The 14,412-nt window shown below is 41.2% G+C and overlaps 1 protein-coding gene across 2 annotated transcripts in view; it reads left to right on the forward strand.

The window, feature by feature from the left end:
- LOC138582073 (ras-related C3 botulinum toxin substrate 1-like) overlaps nucleotides 1-13,837 on the forward strand; it is a 74,869-nt gene extending 61,032 nt beyond the window's left edge. Inside the window, exons 4-7 of one of the 2 annotated variants that reach the window (XM_069653022.1) lie at nucleotides 2,389-2,451; nucleotides 3,527-3,686; nucleotides 4,260-4,431; nucleotides 9,586-13,837. In XM_069653022.1, the coding sequence (XP_069509123.1) occupies nucleotides 2,389-2,451; nucleotides 3,527-3,686; nucleotides 4,260-4,393 (357 nt within the window). In that variant the 3' untranslated portion in view covers nucleotides 4,394-4,431; nucleotides 9,586-13,837. The remainder of the gene's footprint in view (nucleotides 1-2,388; nucleotides 2,452-3,526; nucleotides 3,687-4,259; nucleotides 4,432-9,585) is intronic. The other variant, XM_069653021.1, reaches the window with a different exon arrangement.
- Nucleotides 13,838-14,412: the final 575 nt, after the last annotated feature.

Raw genomic sequence — 14,412 nt, forward strand, 5'->3', positions numbered from 1 at the left:
CGTCTTACATGCAATAATTGCTCTACACACTGACACAAAAATATTTATCTCATTAATGCTGAAGGAGCTCTAACGGATGAGATAACCACAGAGAAAGGAGTGAAACAGGGCTGCCTGCTGGCTTCGTTGATTGTCAAGCTTTATTTAGCTGATTTGCCTAATATATTTAATAATGTCAACATATTTCCCCCTAAAGTAAATGGAACACCAATTTCTTGGGTCATATACGCAGACGATCTGATGTTATGGATAGGACCCAAGTAGGATTCCAGAGACAGATAAATCTTCTTCACAACTATCTTAAGAAGAAAGAGCTTGAAATAAATGCAAACAAATCTAAAATCATGTAATTGGGTGGTTAAGTGGGGGAAAACAAGGCAGACGTTTCAATGCAGAGCAGGCAAGGAAATAATCGGAACTACCAACGTTATTATATATCTGGGAATCTCGTTTAATAAATGTGTAAGAGAATGGTAATGGCTTCAAGATCTGAAATTAAAGATCAAAATGTTGTCTGCGCAAGGAATCATTCTACACCTCAAATTCACCATGAAACCTCGCTTGTTTTACACACAGAAAGTAACAGCAGCAATAAACTTCGGCAGTGAATCGGGTCTGAATTTAAGCTGGACAATATGGAACACTCTGGAAAGGTATTTCTGGAGGAAGGTCCTGCGCTTACCCATGTGTAATCCATCGCAGCAATCCGGTATGAATTGAGGATTCAAAAGATGCAATCCATAGGATTATGGAAATCTTTGTCACTCCTACAGAAAATGTGCATGTCATCGTCAGCAAAACCGCATCACATATTGGGCTTATCCTCAGATGGGGCTTATCCGGGCCTATTAAAGAGATGGTATGAAAAAATGGCAAGGCCAAATTGATTACCTGAATGTCTCAATAGACACACTAAGAGAGAATCCCTGCGCTGTTAAATGGAAGGTAATACAAAATGACTGGATAGAGACCATCAACAAAAGGTTGTTTCTCAGCTCCTTACTGAATTTAATGTGTGAAGCTAGTGCAATAAAAAGGCCTAATGAAATATCTAGTAAGATGCCCAAGCCTATATCATCAGGACCAATTTCTTCACCCGAGACTGAACTTGTATCCAATAAAAAAAATACTGCATATGAGACATTCAAAGAAGCTCAAAGACAATCAATGCAGATTATGCAAAAAAGAGATGGAATCAGTATGTCACCTCAAAACAAGGTGTCTGAAATTAAATCTAGTAAGATGCTTCCTTCCACTTGGTAAAATTTGCACCAGTGACACTTGAGATGGACGAATGGTGGCAACAAATCCTGCAAGGAGAAAATCATATGCACACATGTGTGACAGTTGACGTTTTGGACGAAATCCTAAAACAAGATGTGTAATTGCTTGAAGCACTATAATGAATGACTGCGGAGAACAGGAGGGTCCTTTGTCATGGCGCTTCCTTGATTTGATGCTTTTGTGGTCCTCTCTGCGCTTAGTGGACAATTATTTGCGATAAGGTAGGATTGAGGATGTATTTTATTTCTAAGAATGGAAGGAATGTTGACTTTTTGAACTAATGGAGCAATGGACACGTAATGTAATGTAATACAAAAGTTTGTAATAAACTAATGAAACAATAAAAATAAAAAAATAAAAAATATTTGCTAAAGTGTGATAGATGCAAAACGCAGGTGCTCATCCAGATTTTGGTCCCAATGCATGGTGCTTTAGACGAGAGAAATCCAGTAAATGGCCTGAAGATCTAGGATTTGCTCATTTTATCTTTGACCTTATTGACAAATAAAGAAACTGGGGCATCTTTGGAGCTCCCTAAAGCATTTTGGAGATGTTCATGTGTCAGAATGAGTCGCAATAATGTGCCTAAGGGCATCGCAAAGTTCCTCCAGACCGCCCCAGATTTGCTCTCAGGCTGCATGAGCAAATCTGAAATGTTCAGGCCTCACCCAAGTGAAGAGCTTTGGAAGTCAGGCCCAACGTGTTTAAAAAGCATTCTATTTTTGGCTAAAAACTCTGACTTCTGAAACGCTATATAACATTTATATTTGAATTCATAATAGATAATCACAACTTTTAAAAAACATTTTAATTACTTTCTATTTTCTTTGTTGAAAGACTTTTGCGTGAAGTGGTATTTTCAAGCATTGGGTTGGGATCATCCTTAGCTTTTTTCATTACAGCCTTTGGAGAAGGATGCCAACATATTTGTGAGATATAAGGTGTATGCCTCAATTCAATATTAGTGCACATGACCAAAAACAGAAGAAGAGACGATAACACTGAACCCCATGATGATCAGGACCAAATTATACCTGTCTTCACCATATGTTCCCCGTTCCTCTTGAATTATGACGTTGTGTCTTTCTTTTCTTTCCCTCTCAGGATGTTTTCCTAATCTGTTACTCTGTGGTCAGCCCCGCCTCCTATGAAAATGCTCGTGCCAAGGTAAATTAATATTTTTGAAGTTATACCTCTGTTCATATTTGGATGCCTGCACATGTACAGAGTGCACATTTGGGGAATTTGAGTAATCCAGATGTTTCGGCTCAAGCTGTAAGAATAATACAATTGGCTAATATAAAATAATGGGACTGTACCTGCTGTGTAATATCCAATTTGATGGTATTATATTTAAGAACTTGGGAGGGGGATGTTAATCAAAATAAGAACTCTCAGTGAGTGCGTCCGTCAATCAGACTGCTCGAAACCCTGGATGAATCACATGATCCAAGACTGTCAGAGCAACCCAAGTGCTTAACGCACCCACCTTGCTGCAAGCCATAGCCAGTCCATCGCCGCCAACCCCTACTTTCTGGTTTCCACCCTCATATGCTGTCCCCCTCTTCCCATAACCCTGGCCGAGCCACGACCTGCCTCTTCCCCCTTACCACTGCTCCCCTCAGCTTCCAGCATTACTGTTTCAGCATCTGCCATGGAAATGGAAGAGAGTCTTCAAGCAGAGCCCCGCCTTTCATCTCCACGGCAACCAGTCACTGCCTCATCTATCCAATGGCCCAGGTGCATATAGGGAGCAGCCTTTTTTTAAATTGTATTTGGCTATAAGCACCCCACGGGTTGCCTTGTTGTGCTAATAGCAATAATCAGCCGTCCAGGGGACATCACCAAACGGTAACAGCATAGGGGCCTGGATGTAAGGCCCTTACTATGCTCGGGTCTATAACTTGGGCTCTGGGCCATTGCCATCTGGGCAGGCCCCCTGAACTGGTGATATCTGCTTGATTAACTACTCAGCCTGTGCATTTTGAACACTGTTTCTTGTACTTAAGAGGGATTCCATCTTTCTTTGTGAACATGCTGTGTATTACTACTTGTATGCACACGTTTCAAGCTGCGGCAATCTACTGCTTCCATACTTTATATCCACACCCAGAGATACGTCCGTGATAGTTCCTACTCAGCATTATACTCGAGGGAAGCGGGTTAAAGTGCAGGTGACATGTAACGGAAGTGTCTTTTGCAATCCTTGCTATCACATTTCTTATTCTCGCCTCGTTCCCAGTGGTATCCTGAGGTCCACCATCACTGCAGTAACACCCCTATTGTCCTTATTGGCACAAAAATGGACCTTCGTGACAACAAAGAAACTATTGAAAAACTAAAAGAGAAAAGACTTTCGCCTATCACATTCCCGCAAGGTCTGGCACTGGCAAAGGAAATTGGTAAGATTCCTGACCGCTGACTGTGTGTCTCTTCCTCTTGAACAGTATTTATTCCCTACATGACTTTTCTTGCTGAACTAATGACATCTAGTTACCCACCAATATTTAGAAATTGGGCAGCACTTTAACAGTGGGACATAGCTACAAAAGTAAAATAGTGACACTCTGAGTAAGGGGTATGCTGAGGTCTTACAAGCAAACAAGATGATCTGCAAATCTCCATATTTGAAGGGACCTGTAGGGGATGTGCAGTGGGTGAACAGTCTTCATGCTACTTCAAGAATGTCGATGTACTATGTATTCGTACTATAGAAGGAGAACAATGGTGTGAGCACAGGATAATTAGCTTCCAAGCAGACCCATCTTTTTTTAGCTCCTTTACAATTGGTGGGATTTCATGAAACCAGTTCCGCAGGAGCTGCTTCAGATTGTTGGGGAGTTCCTGAAGCTGCCACTGTTGGTGTAGCCATTTGGTCTCCTGAGGATATCTCACCATAATAACACCCTTTATATCTCTCTCTCTCTCTCTCTCTCTCTCTTTTTCTCGTGCTCTTTGTGGTTTTTTTTCTGTAGGTGCTGTGAAGTATGTGGAATGTTCTGCCATGACACAGCGTAACCTGAAGACAGTGTTTGATGAAGCCATTAGGGCCGTCTTGGAACCACAACCCAAGACAATGAAAAAGAAGAAAACGTGTTTGATTATCTAGGGGTAAAAACATGTGGCATTTCTCCACTTCAAAGTTGTGTAAGGAGGCTATAATGGTTGGCATAAGTTGTCTAAGTAGCTATTGCTTCTCCTCTGCCTTTCTGTGTTTTAAACAGAACTTTCTACTCTTCTAATGGGTGTAATGTTCTAATAGCAATAGCGTCCCCTTCCTTGGACAGCTGGTACTAATGAGATGCCCTTGGAGTACACTTGCGTATTTCTTTTGACTAATGGTCCCGCCTCCCTTGTGGCCTTCTAAACGCGCAAGCCCAACATGTGGATGACGATGCCACCACTGATCTTGCTAAGGCATCAGTGCAGAGACTGGCTTGCTCTATTTATCTCGGGTCAGCCTTTTGGAGGCAACACTGAAAATGCGACCTACAGCCTGAAGCATTTTCTAAATACAATTGTCCAACAGTCTGGCTGCATTTCCTATCCCAAGCTTCAACGAAGGTGGGAATCTGGCTCAGGGGAGATGGACACGCAATTGACACTGCCAAAAACACACCGTCTTTCAGTAGGTTTGGACATGCCATGACTGACACGACCCCGTCCCTTCATGCCTCTGGGAGAGCAGCCCAGCAATGTTCCTTTCTCTTGCCTGCTTGCATGTCTTTTGCAGTCCCCCATTTACATCTTTCACTCTGGAATGTGTGAGGCAAGACTCTTTATGAAGGAAACACAAATCAGAAACAGACATGAACAGAGAAGACATTGCAGAGGTGAATCCTTGAGCTTCCCTCTTCCAGTGCCTAATGGCATAATCTGAAGATTATGAAATCTTAAAAATAAATGACTGTTAGCCTAACTAAGGTATCATCCTATTGTCTTCTTTGAATGTAGAGATATATTATAATAAAAAGTTGTGCAAAGCCAAACATAAAAAACTCTGTTAAAGGGACATTATCGTTGCAGCACATTATCTAAACACCAAGTAAATGAACCAGTTATGGTAAACTACGCCACAATAACCTGTATCCCGATAAACGCACTGTTTGGATTAACCCCCAGCACATCACAGATGACATCACGAATGGCATCATCAATGACAGTACTGATGACATCAAATATCCTAGTAAGTTGTTTTTGTTGTTGTTTTTGTTTTGTGACATTAAGCAGTTTAAACACCGGATTTGACATGGACGTACTGCAATGAAAGCATGATACACATACTATAAAGGTGCTGTATTTGTAGACTTTAACCTCGCACAATGTTTTTAGCATACTCTCTTTAGAGTTTCACATAAGCTAATGATGCACATACATGTAACAATAAGCAGGTCCCATACGCATGATGACAGACTCTAATCTTAGTTTCGTTCTCTGATCATAATAAGTGTTTGCCCCTTACTGGAGCTTCCCTGTGTGTGCATATGATTTGTATGCATTAAGTAAACTATGGCTTTCCAGGCACATGTCTAGTTATTCTTGTATACGGAGCCCTTGGCAGCAAGTTTAACATACATGAAGGTTGTGATAGCCTTCAATGTATGATTCTACTAGCACAATCTACCGGATTGAGAATTCTCCATTTCTATGGTCTATGCTGCAGTCATTGCCTGTTTTTATGTATTTTTAGATTGCTCTAATATCGACAGAACTTCATTAGAAATGTATGTTTGAATATGTACAATTTGTGATACTGAGAGGCCTACCTATCCACCTTCATGTTGGTAGCAATACTCTAATTTGAACCCCTTCTAAGGACTTTTCATGAGGATTCATAAAGAGTAGTGATGTTATTATATGTGATACATCGAAGATGCCATTTGTGATGTCATATTTCATGTACTGGGTGTTAGTCTGTGCAGATCATGGCACGGGCGTGAGTTATGTTGCACAGTTTACCATAACTAGTGAATTTCTTTGGTTTTTAGATTTTGCGCTGCAACCAAAAGGCCCTTAAACAACGTTTTTTCACCTAATTTCACTGGTTTTTAGTAGAGGAACTTAAACATAACTTCCCTTTAACAACGTGTGTTCACTGAATGTCAATGCTTTTTATAACTGAAGACGTTTCATGATGTTTGAGCATTCGATGTAAGTCATTATAATTCCACTTTTAATATATATGGAATAACTGTAACACTATTTTAACAAACAACTTTTTTGCAGTGCATACTGATGTGTATCACTTTTATGAATCACATGTTGGGGATGCAAGTCATAGTTTACATGCGATGGGCACCACCAAGCCGGCCTCCATATCCACTGCACCTAGCCTGCAACCCGGTCCAGTGTCCACTAGGGCATCAGGGCTACTGCACATGGGCTGCAGTCACTTCAGCAATATCTCTAGCCATGACAACCAACCTACAGTAGAAATGGGGCAGGGCAACGTAACCATAATGCACCTTTAACAATGTTTTTTTCAGTGATTTTCAATGCTTTTTATAACGGAAGATGTATCATTCTGTTCCAGCACGGTATGTAAGTTATCAAAAATTCCTCTTTAAGAAATATGAAACAACTATAAAAATCCTATAACATATATTTTGCGGCACCCATTGATGTGTGTAACTTTGAGCAACGCATGCTGTTTCTGCAAGTTATGGCTGAATTGACTGGGGCTTGAGGTTCAGCCATGTCCCAGGCCTTACCAAGCAACCCACAATAGCCACGAAACCTGTTGCAGTCTGGTGGGTATGCCGTAATGGGATGGTGGGCCATTGTCCACGGCCGATGAGCGTAGAATGTTCTAATAGCAATCGTGACCCCTTCCTCAGGCATCTGGACAGGTATTGAAAATCTTCACTTGGTGTGTTGATCCAATCAATGGTTTGAATCCACAATGATTGGCCCTCTTTCCCCACACTCCCGCTAAACAGTGTAAACTGGTGAAAAATCATGGATATTCCTCACAAACTTACTCTCAAAGTTCAGAACACATAGATAGAAGCCTATATGTCATCCTGCAAAGAAACCAAAAGGTCTTGCAAGCTAGGCAGGACATTACACCAGGAGTATATAATTGGCTTAAAAAGCACTGCCCCATAATTTTGTTACCCATATTCTCTCAGAGATTTATCTGCAAAGCAGGGAGCAATTAGTTACTTACTGAGCCTAGATTGCATATTATTACCAATAATCTCTACTATTATTATTATTATTACTACCTGTAGGAGACATTTTCTTTGAAACTACGGCCCCTTCATCAATATCTATCTGGCTTACTAGATGTTGTAAAAAACAAAGGTGTATTTAAGAAATCTCTTCCAAGCTTGAGTTTTCATCTGTAAATTATCCAAAGATCTGCAGCAAATATAAATGCAGTGTCTGGCAGAAGTATGCATAAACAGTCTTTGTAAATTCAGCAGTAGAAGGGTTCTATGTTGCAAGGTAATGGTCGTAATGAACCTTCACCTATAGGGCTTGGATTGAAATTTGCAACCGGGGCAGGGGAGCCATAATCAGGTGCCTCGGATCGTGGCCTGAATCCCACGATCTAAGCCCGTGCTCCAAGCAACCTGAAGGCAGCTCACCTGCTTGCCACCCCCCGCCCTCCCTCTGGTGTCCCAGTCTACCCTCACAACCTCTACCCCACTTATCTGATCCATTTGGCATGCCACCACTGCTGTCACTGTTTCACGTCCCTGGCCTCCATGGTAATGCAAGAGGGGGCTCTGCATGGGGCCCTGCCTTCTATCACCATGGCAGCCATTTTAGGTAATTATTTTGCTTGATGAACAGGACACCGAAGTGCCTCATGTTCTTTCACACAAAATACATTGTTGTCATCACCCTGGGTTTTTAGATCGAAAACACGGCGCCTGCCAGATCGGGTGGTAATGGCGCTGGGGCCCATTGTTAATACCCTCACTGAATTCGGACCTATAACTTGGGCCCCTGGCTGTGCGGATCAGTTTAATTGCTTTATTATACGACAGGGCAGCATCTAAGTTCTGAGTCTGTGCAATACGCGTTCTTTGCATTGAGCTTAATGTTACTGTAAACTATACTCTTCAACAATGTTGTAATCATGTAGTCTCACATCGGCACTCATTAGGAGTACAGTGGTAACCCGTAACACCAGATCTGGCACCTGACTTCCCGGTGTCATAGCGACATTGCAATTCGTGGCAGCGTGGGAACTCAGGCGCCGGAATTTGTAAGTCCTCATTCCCATAAAGTTCCAAAGGACTCCATGGGAATGGGGACTCGGAAGCACCGGCACCGATGCTAACAGTGCCGGTGCTTCCATGGCAACTCTCCTTCGCATGGCTGCTGCGCCCGGCAGGGTCATACCTGTCAGGCTCAATGGCCCCGGCAGGCAGACTCGTTATGTGCCGGTCCAGAACATGGGTGCCAGTAAGCTTACCGGCACCCTTGTTTCCGGACCGACCCACTCTTAATGAGGCCCATAGTGTTCCTTCTACTGCCTGGAATTGACTCCACGTATTTCGTTGTGTTCACGATGAACCAAGAACCATTCACAAACCGGAGCTGGCTACGAAAATCAAATACAGTCTCATTCTTGAGCAACACTACATGCAGATGTGATTGAAACCTGTGCAACACATTTTGAACTCCCTCTGAACAGGTCTATGTGCCCTCTAGCAATTGTCCTTTAATGTCTCAGGGCACGGGGCTGTATTTCTTTCTTTTGATCTATCACTGACAGACAGGCACCTGATAACCTATAACCTTTGTTGCAGTGCATTGTCTTGCTTCCAAGGCAAACGCGTTGTCCCTGACGACCAAGCTAAACCATCACATTGCGCCATTTAAATTGGAACTAGTGGTATCTTACAGTATATACACACACACACACACACACACAGACACACACACACACACACACACACACAGACACACACACAACCAGACACACACAGACACACACACACACACACACACACAGACACACACACACACTCACAAACACACATGCACATACCCGCCCCCCCCCCACTGGGGAGTGATATTCAGAACTTAACATCGACAAATAATGAAGGACCAATACGTTTCTTCCCTTATGTAAGGCACTACCTATGCGCACCAGGTCTACCTGGAATAGAATGCCAACTAATGGAAATGCTCACATCATGTGATCTGTATGAGGACTTGGAGTGTGCACATTCATGTAAATCTAGTTTTGGGGTAAAGGCTTATATTGCAGGGGAAGTGTCTTTTTTGTGATGTGAGCTTTCTCGTCTTACTGCCCATGACGGTGTCTTCTTTTCTTCACAGGTGCTGCACTTAAAGACTCTCAACATCGTTACAGTGATTCTACTTAATTAGTGCCATTGAATATTTCACCACACATTGTTACCGTCCATTCATCCTCAGTACTTCAGTTTTTCTTGTCTGTATATCTGCTTTGTAGCTAGATTGTCTCATATGTTTACAGATTTCAGGATTGCCTGCCCTAGTCCACTAGACCTAGTTGCTTCCCAACGTTTCGATGGGCAATATTTGATCTATGCCACACACACACATGCCCACACACACACACACACACACACACACAAGCACACACACACATGTGCACACTGATTAGAATGGATGAGGAGTGTTGGGCATGGTGTGGTATGCACTCTGTTGTCAAATAATCTTTGAAGTGCCATGTCATAAGTCTTTACCAATGAGGGCTGGATCCTCTTAGAACAATTCTTCTCATCAAAAATCCACCACCATGGGCCTATGTCTTCAGCGGTCCACAATAACGTGAAGAGTCAGACTGTGTCAAAACTATCATAAAATAAAAGCTAAAATGCACAGCTGCGTTGGCCAACTTAAGGATGAATTTAAGATCATATAAATACGCCTTCTCGATGGATGTTCTTTTATTTTGAAGCCAAGTTTCCATTTTAAACCTGCTGATTCTTGATTTAATTTGCCTTTTCTTGTTTCTGTTTTTCATATGTTATTATGTCGTGGAGACAATTGAGCCTATGGTTTACTGCCACTATTCTTCCTGCTCTTTCTCTGAGACTTAATACAATACAGGGTTACGTTTATTTTTCATCTAGGAGCTTCAGATGCCATTTTAAGTGATGCTTCTCACTCCTTTTCTCTTTCGGATGCTTCCACAAGGCTGACTCAGTGATCCTATGAACCCCATATGCAGTCAGCTGGTCTGCAACACTGCTAATCATTGCACACTAAAGCCTTTGTTTTGACTGTAGAGACACAATCTCTAGTTTATGTGTCATTCATCATTCTGGTCTTAAATGTGGTTTAGTTACAGAACTACATCATTTAAGATGTATAAGAATTTTGAAACCCATAATGCTATAGGGCTTAAGATTTTATTTTCAAAGCTAAAGAGGAATCTGATCATATAGATGGGAACGTCTACAAAGAATATTGTCTATCAAGGGAGATCCTATGGCAACAGGCAATCCTCATTGCCCACTGGACAGTCCATGGAAATACTGAAAACGTTGGCATCCACACTTCCAACGTGTATTTAACTTTGATTATTTTCAAACTTTCGAGCGGGCCAATCTAATGCTGTGTCCATTAAGCTTGTTCACAAAATCTGGTGTATACGACGAATAGCATAACTTTACAGTGAGAGATGTCAACCTTCAGATCAAGTTAATTAATGAGTTACCTTCACATGGGAATGTGTTAGGAGTTAGGCTAGTGCATGTGCTCAAACCTATTGCTGTTTGGTGCTTATGTGGTCCACAATGGACAACTTCCATGCCTGCAATGCCACCATAGCAGAAGTCTTATTGATGGGTTGCTGTGCAATACACGTTAGCACTTAAATGTCATAGCAACGAGGCTCACTGGGAGCAAATAGATGGTCCAACATATAAACATTGTTCTATTAATAGTCCTGTCTTTTTTTTAGCAAACACACAGTTGAATTGTCAATTTGCTTTGTCACTTTTTTATATAGTCTCCTTCTCATACATCCATACAACACTTGACGTTGCACATTTTTTCAGAAACTTTGAAAATCTGAGCATCAATTGATTTACTAAGTTGTTTAAAAACAAATGATTGCAAACCAACTAAAACATGTTCCGTCTTGACTAGGTTCGAGTGGTATGAACGCTCCATAAAGAGATTTTGATGGAAGAACAGTGAATGGACATAGGTGTGTTCCTCACTTACAACATCTGAGCATCTTATAGGATGTCTACCCTGCCTTCGTATAGATAAAAGATATTCTCTTAGTAATACCTCTTGTATATGGTTTCCCAATAAATATACACATCTTCCAGCTAGATGACTGGGCATGTGTAGCTTTCTGACAAACTTTACCTAAGAACATACAGAGCTGTCTGTAAATCGTAAAGATACAATTTTAGGTTTGTGCCTTGAACAGATTTGTGTGGGTCATCACATGACTTCCACTTTCATTTCCACTGTGTGTGTGTGTCGTGTTGACATTGGCATTGGGCCAGTCTGAAATTCGGTATATCAGGGACGTCTTCTGGCAGAACCACTAGTCTATGAAGCTCTATATCACATCAGATGATACTGAAGGTGTTGCTAATATGGGTGTTTCATATCAAAGTAATGCTGTCAAGGAGTGGTGCAGGGAGAGGAAATAAATGAAATGTAATCAACATTATTGATGAAGTCCATGGCAAATGGTTGCATGTTTAGTGATTTTCTTAAAACATTTATTGTTAGATCAGATGCCTTTGTGAGCAGTGCCTGATGAAAGTTGAAGGTCCGTCAAGGCATTACTGAAATGCAATATCTATTGTATATGTGCATGGACATAGTGCAGTTTACCATCCAATATAGGATCCATTTATATTGTGGTTTCAACGTTGGGCTCCTCATTTATTTTATTCACTAGGAAATAGATGGAAGCCATTTTCTGTCCATGATTTTCAAAAATGCCAACACTAGTTTGGACAAATTCCTCAGCATCTAATAATGGTTTTTTTTTGATTTCGTTAACACTTTTCAACTTGATTTGCTTTGTTTGAGATCGTTCAGACTTAAGCAGAACCTGATCCACATGTGGGCTGTTTGCTGTGGTCCTCTTGGGGTTGTTTGCTGTGGTACTGTTGACTTCTTAGTTGGCCATTTTAATGCAATTCTGAAGAATGTGATGCCTTTACCAAAATGGAATCGGGCTCTTAAACAGGAGACACACTTGAACAAATTGATAATGGCAATAGACCTGCCTAAAGTTAAGCTTTTTGTTGAGGGCATACTGTTTCAACAGCCCTTCAGGTGTTCTATGCTTGCAATTGCTAATATAAGTATTGAACAATGTAAACTTAGTTTTGAATTGAAATCTTTTACTTCACCAATTGAGATATGTTTAAATCAAATCATGTATATTTGCACTCACTATTTGCATTTGTTTTCAAAATGTGTCATGTCCAATTGTTCCACGTGCCTTTGTGTAGGCTAATTAAGCAGCTAGTAGTAAGGTAGTTTGTGGTGGTCTTTGGGAAAAGATTTAGAATAGAATAGAATTGGGTGATGAGGACAATGCCAAATGTACATGCATTTGTTGCATATATTTTAAGCCAACACTAAAGGCGTGATTGCCACAGCAGTGTTATAAAGGTTAAAGCCATTTTATGAAGACACTTGCCTTTAATTCATAACCGTGATCCATACTGTATGTGTCTATTGTGAAGAATCAACATTTGAGCACTATCTTTCAGCACCAGCGGGCCCCCAAATGTTTAAAGGAAATTTCTGTGATGGTTCCGCCTATTACACCACTAGAGAGGTATGCAGTGATAAAATCGCAGCAAAAATGTTGCCTGTACAAAAAATCACTGCAAAAATACTGTGGTTTGACCCGTTAAAGGTGTACCCCATTACACCATTTAAAGGGAGCGGGGGCTGCAGCGGTGTCCCCTGCTCCTCTTAAATGGTATAATGGGTACGGGTCTTGCGGGGGTGTCCCCTGCAACCTTTACATGGATTGCAGTGGCAAAACCACAGCCTTTTTGCCCCGATATTTTGAGTCTACGGCCATTTTTGCCACAATTTTAACACATGGAACCACTAGAGCTTTGGGTGTCAAAGTGTGGGTGATGTTGCACATGGGCAATCAGCACTTTCAAATTATGAATGTACATTTTCCTGCAGATTCTATATCGGATATCTGCTAATGGACACATTTGTATTAATCCTACATGTGTCTATGCATTTAATGAGGCACTGCACCCTGACCTACAATGTTGTACATGCACTATCCTGATCTGTTGCTAGGATCATGGGTGCCATCTTGCTTCTGGACCTTTGGCAGTTGAATTCCTTTCACTCCACTGCTGATTTGTCTATACTTGTCAAAAAGGATTTCACAGAATGTACCTTTTTAACTATTATTATTGTTGGATATGATATTATTTGTACTCTGTGTCCCTGGTGCAAAATCACTTTCCTGCAATCGCTCTGAATGTAATCAACATACTTTTCATTGTCTTTTATAGGTATGTTTTCAATGTAAACTACACTGTTAATATAATAATAAAATGAGATTTGTATAGTACGTGTATCCAAAGCAGTGGTACAACATTTGTGAAAAGCACCATTTTGTTTAATTGTTCGGCGTGTGTGGAGTTTGGCGAGTGTGGTACTGACAGCGTTTCTACCCTCAACACTGCAGCTTTAGGGCTTACTGCACACAATTACCCAGACTCGCTTTTATGTGGAAAAGGTCACTTTAATGTGACAGGCCACAGCTCACAAAGAAACGCTAACCTGGCTACCTGGTCTTACAGACTAACATATCCGTTTTAACAAATTGCCAGACAGTTATTATTAACATAATTCCACACACACACATATATTTGTGAAGTGTTAAACTTTGTCTGCTGTGTAGAAAAGCCATCCCCTTGATTCTGTTTTGCGCTCCTTTGGACAGCGAGGTTTATTGATACATCAGAGATATGTTTGCTTCTATCTTCAATCATTTATCACTGGTGAGCAAAGGCAAAGTGTGAAACTCTTTGAAGTTGATGCTGTGAACTATTGTTCCCCACTTGCTGATGGCTGGTACAATTGTGAGGTCAAATTAAGAAATGGCAATACTCTGTTATTACAACGCATCAGAGGCCTGCCCAAACTTTAAACACC

The sequence above is a fragment of the Ambystoma mexicanum genome, chromosome 3q (assembly GCF_040938575.1).
Source record: "Ambystoma mexicanum isolate Mex_15411 chromosome 3q, UKY_AmexF1_1, whole genome shotgun sequence".
In the NCBI taxonomy this organism is placed as follows: domain Eukaryota; kingdom Metazoa; phylum Chordata; class Amphibia; order Caudata; family Ambystomatidae; genus Ambystoma; species Ambystoma mexicanum.